This window comes from Geospiza fortis, unplaced genomic scaffold (genome assembly GCF_000277835.1).
Source record: "Geospiza fortis unplaced genomic scaffold, GeoFor_1.0 scaffold361, whole genome shotgun sequence".
Taxonomy (NCBI): domain Eukaryota; kingdom Metazoa; phylum Chordata; class Aves; order Passeriformes; family Thraupidae; genus Geospiza; species Geospiza fortis.
The window spans coordinates 4111254-4116152 of NW_005054356.1; the positions used below are offsets into that span (position 1 = coordinate 4111254).

At 48.2% G+C, this 4899-nt stretch overlaps 1 protein-coding gene across 1 annotated transcript in view; it reads right to left on the reverse strand.

The window, feature by feature from the left end:
* Positions 1-899: 899 nt before the first annotated feature.
* Positions 900-4899, reverse strand: part of RNF114 (ring finger protein 114) — a 5310-nt gene continuing 1310 nt past the window's right edge. The window contains exons 2-6 of the mRNA XM_031059093.1: positions 4103-4253; positions 3544-3650; positions 2946-3060; positions 1996-2103; positions 900-1776 (exon numbers count right to left, since the gene is read on the reverse strand). Coding sequence (XP_030914953.1) covers positions 1711-1776; positions 1996-2103; positions 2946-3060; positions 3544-3650; positions 4103-4253 — 547 coding nt within the window. The 3' untranslated portion in view covers positions 900-1710. The remainder of the gene's footprint in view (positions 1777-1995; positions 2104-2945; positions 3061-3543; positions 3651-4102; positions 4254-4899) is intronic.

The window sequence follows — 4899 nt, forward strand, 5'->3', positions numbered from 1 at the left end:
GGATTCCTGGCAATGGGCATCACCAAACTGCACTGTGACCAGAGATCCCCATCCAGCCCCCACGAGCCCTTCACCTCTGCAGGTCAAGCACTCAATAACCCCCCCAAGCACAGCACTTCCCCACACAACCAGGGGGTCTCCCAGTGCCCACCCCGGTGCTCAGGGTGGGATGTAACAGCTCCTACCAGGGGACAGAAACACAAACCCCAGGGGCAGCAGAGGTGCCAGAGGTGGCTGCACACAAGGCTGAACCACGAGGTTTTAGCTGGAGTGTGTTTCATTATTTTCAGGGTAAGGCTGTGCTGCTGCCTGCAGAGCACGAAGGGAGCAGCTTACTGCTCAAACAATTAATCAGTACTGGGTTCTGGGGTGGTGCAGCCCACTGCTCCAATTACAACACTTGCACTGGACATCTCAACACTCTGATTTACAGGTTCTGGTCAGGTGCCTTAGATCTCAGCAGCTCCACTGTGAACTCCTTGAAAGCATCACACTAAAATCAAGGACTCTCCATGGTAAAAGTGTAGGCTTGAACACAGAGTACCCACTGACTGGGGCTGGAACTGTCCTGCTTTCTGTATTTTACTTTTCCTTGGAAGCTACACCTGGCTCTACACACACACTGCCTGCTGGCAAACAATCCAAGTACAGCTTCAGCCACTTCAGGAACATTTCAATGAAGAACAGGAATTCAAAATACCTGATAAAATCTGTGATGCAGAAAGGAAGTGCTATGCCAATGCTATGAATTACTTGTAATTTTCCCACCAGCTTGCCTTGAGAGATGGAAAACCCAAGAACATATATGAAAATTTTAGTTTAAATAGAAAGCCGAGGTATTGAAAAAAACCTTCTGAATTCCCCTATCAGCATAAGGCTTAAAATTACTAGGAAACCAGTTTCAAACCCACCAATTTAATCATAAAGCCAGCAATTTTGATTAATATTTGCTAAGATAGTTAAAAAATTATGCATTTAACCAAGACCAACACTAAAGATCATTTTCCAGGCTAGAAATTACAGTAAGAGTATGGAGGAAAGGAATCATCATGCATAGAACTGAAGTATTTTGAACTAGTTTTTACACAGTGCAAAGATTTCCTAGGAAAGTTTGCAGTTTGAACACTCATACTGAGGATATGTTTTCCATACAGTTGGGAGGCTGCCTGTAAGGATTGAAACACTGGGAAACATTATGGAATCACAGGCATCAGAGGTCACTTAAATGAGAGCTGGTCTGACAGTTACAGTTAGCACCTGAAGTCTCACTAAAGGGGAACAGAGCTACCAGTACACCTCACATACAATCACTTGAGATATGTAAATGAGATTGGGAGGATATTTCTCAACTAGTTCAGGCCATTCCATTTGGAATGTTTTTGATTTTAGACAGTCAAATAAACACAACCTCCAAAGAAACCTATAGGCATAGGTAAAGGAAAAAGCCTTGGCTCTTACGTGTTGATCTACAATGAAACTGAGTCTAAGCAAGTAGAAAAATGGAGCTGGCCGGGCTGAATGTCAGAGACCATGATACCAAAAGACTGAATGGCACAGAAATATCAAACCAGGATTTAAAACTGAGATAGCATTAGTCTTCTGTACTTCTGGATGCCTGAGTTAATCTTGGGATGTGCAGGGAGAAGTGCAAGGGTGCTGGGCATTTCCCCCTCGTGGAAGCTTGGGTTTGCAGTAAATTCTCTGGCTGGATCACTTGTCCCGCAGAGAGCGCATCAAAACCTGCGCCATCATGTCATCCTCATCAGCATCATAATCCTGGAACAGAGCACAGAAACACTGGCACTGCAGCAGCCACGCTGCCCAGTGCCTGTGGCACTGCAGAGCTGCAGCTCCCTGGGCAGCCAGGACACGCTGGGCCTGCACAGCAGAGCCCAGGGAGCCCCAGCTGGGCAGCCAGGACAGGCTGGGACTGCACAGCAGAGCCCAGGGAGCCCCAGAAGCCCCAGGTGTGCTGCAGGGTGAGCCAACACCTACCACAAAGGTGTCGTAGGAAAAGCGATGGCGTCTCTGCAGGTGCTCCATGAAGTTTGCACTCCTGTAGTTGGGGTCCCCCCATGGCATTGAGGCACAAATTGGGCACACCTTCAAGGAAAAAAAGCCTGTCAGGGCCAATGCTTCAGTGCTTAAATGCTGACAGCAGAAGGGCAGGGACAGCCTGGGGGAATGCAGCTCAAGGTTTGTGCTGTCACTGCTCTGTATGCAAAGTGATGGACCATAACTTGCTGGAACACTGAATACAAAAGCCTCAGATAACCCTGAATAATTTTATGTCTTAGATCCCTGAAATGGAATGGCCTACTCTTCTCCCACGTTCTGAAAATCAGAACTCATTAAAGCCTCTTGCTTTAGAAGATTTCAGCCTTATCTCACAGTGGCAGGGAAGTTTCCTTGGTCTTCTCTGCAAAGTTCGCTTCTCTCCAAGAGAAAAAAGGAACTTTATTTTCCTGAACAATCTGGAATTCCAAAAAACTTCCCAGAAAAATGAAAGTTTCCAATTCAGTTCCATATTTTGCAATTCCTCTCACATAAGAGGAAGTAACACAGATAGGTTGCTAGAATGATGCTCTATTTTTTGCAAGCATTTCCCCCAACAGTTTTTAGTATTTTCTTGCTGAAAACAAGGGGAAAAACAAGGAGAAAATTAAATGTCTGACTTTTAAAAATATTATATTTTCTTGCTTCGCTGTGCCTAGTTAACTTTGAATGTGTGCCATTTTTCAAGGATGAAAAGAGGATGTGGCCCAGCTGCAGTGGGTGTGGAGACCAGAGAGCCACAGAAAGGTGACAGCAGAACCACACCAGGCATAGAGGCATGACCAGCACAGCCACACCGACTGAACAGCAGAAATTACACCTAACTCATTGTTTCAAAGGGCTTTAAGAGCAGACTTCACTGCAATTCTTGCACCAAGACTTTTTATTACCACTTGTTTTGCATCCATGCTGTGCAAAGCTTTGCAGTGTTCAACCAGCCCCTCCTGATCAAAGTTCTTCTCGCTGCAGTACGGGCACGGGAAGGTGAAGCGATTCGGGAAGCTCCTGGGGGCACAAAAGGTCATTTACAAATACAGATTATTCAAGGCAATAATTTATGTGTGCAGTTAAGGCAAGCCAATTTTAACAATCAGTTTGCAAACTCCTAACAGTATTTTAGGGAACTCAATATTTAGACTGAATTACAGTTTTTCTGCAAATGTTCTAAGTGCCATTTATCACCTTTCTGTCAGGGTATCACCCACAGGAATGCACTGCCACCAACTCCCACTTCCCTCCTTTGTGAGTGAGTACAATCAGGAGACCAAGGTATTTTAAAAACCAGCTGCATCTACAGAATGCCCTGATCTTAGAGATGTCCCAGCAGAAGCAGCAGAGTTTACCTGGGCACAGACAGCTGCAGGATCAAGGCTCAGTTCTTAACTACATAAAAACCAGCACCCAAACTGAGCAAGTGGTAAATTCTGCTTTTTCTTCAAAATTCTTTCTTGTGCAGAGAAGCCCAGGATCTGAGAGCAGAGGTGTTACCTGGTGCTATGGAGGGGCTCTTTAGTAACAGCTTTGACTCCTTCCATGATGTAGTTCTGGTACTTGGAGCAGGAGGCTGCGTGGCTGCGCATCTTGGACAGGAACATCTGTCAGGCAACAACAGCACAGCAGGTGAGCCCAAACCTCCTGACACACCTTTAAACAGCAGCAGCAAACATGCAACCCCCAGCAGCTTTCAGCAGAAGGGCTAAAGCACAAACTCCAAATACTTCAGCTGGCCAAGCAGAAAACTTTTGAGACTACAGCTAAGCTGTAACTCTGCTGGCTGTGGGATGTTACCATACACCCCTGCTACTGCAGCAACCTCTCACTGTAACTTTAAAATCAGAATCTTTCATTTGAAATTCATCTCCTGAAGAGGTAACAACAAAAAACTGTGGAAAGAATGTCAACATCTGGGTGCTGCCTATATCAAACACCTTCAGCACATATCAGAACAAACACTTTGACCTGATTTTGCAGAAAGCTGAGGAGGAAGCAGTTTATTTTCCCCTAGGTGGACACATCTCGCACACTGAATTCCCAAACACTTTCATACTTTTTTATTGCAGCCGTTGCAAGTGGTTTCTGTCGTTTCAATTTGCTTTTCCAAGTCCAGAGCCCTGCTCCCGGGGGACAGGGTGCTGCGGCACACCCCACACACTGGTTTCTTGGGCTTCAGGCACTCCTGCAGGCACGGCGTGCAGAAGCTGTGAGAGAGAGAAGGAGCAGGTGGTGAGACAGCCCTCTGGGCACCCACAGTGCCCCTGCCCTTGCACAGCCTCTGCCCAAAGGAGTAACAGAGCCATGACACTCAATAAAGAAGGGTAAGAAGGAGCTGCTGGCACCTGGGCATGAAGGATCCCAGGCTGTCACACCCAGAATTGTTTGCTGTTGGGCAGTGCTCTGTGCCCTCGGCTTCTGGACAGAATCATGGAATAGTTTGGGCTGCAAGGGCCCTCAAAGCCCACCCAGTGCCGCCCCTGTCATGGCAGGGACACCTCCCACTGTCCCAGGCTGCTCCAGCCCCAGTGTCCAGCCTGGCCTTGGGCACTGCCAGGGATCCAGGGGCAGCCAGGCTGATCTGGGCACCCTGTGCCAGGGCCTGCCCACCCTCACAGGGAGCAATTTCATCCCAACACCCGAGCTCAGCCTGCCCTGTGACGGTGCGAGGCCGCTGCCCCTTGTCCAGCCCCTCCATGCCCGCATTCCTCACGGGAGACGGGAAGCGAAAGTGGAAGAACACCGGCTTCCTTCCCCCCGCCTTGCTTTCGTTTTCTCGCTGTAAGGGCGCTCCAGATTGCCCTGCCCAGCCCAGCCCCGCTGCCGGGGCGCGGAGCTCCTGCCCACAGCCCC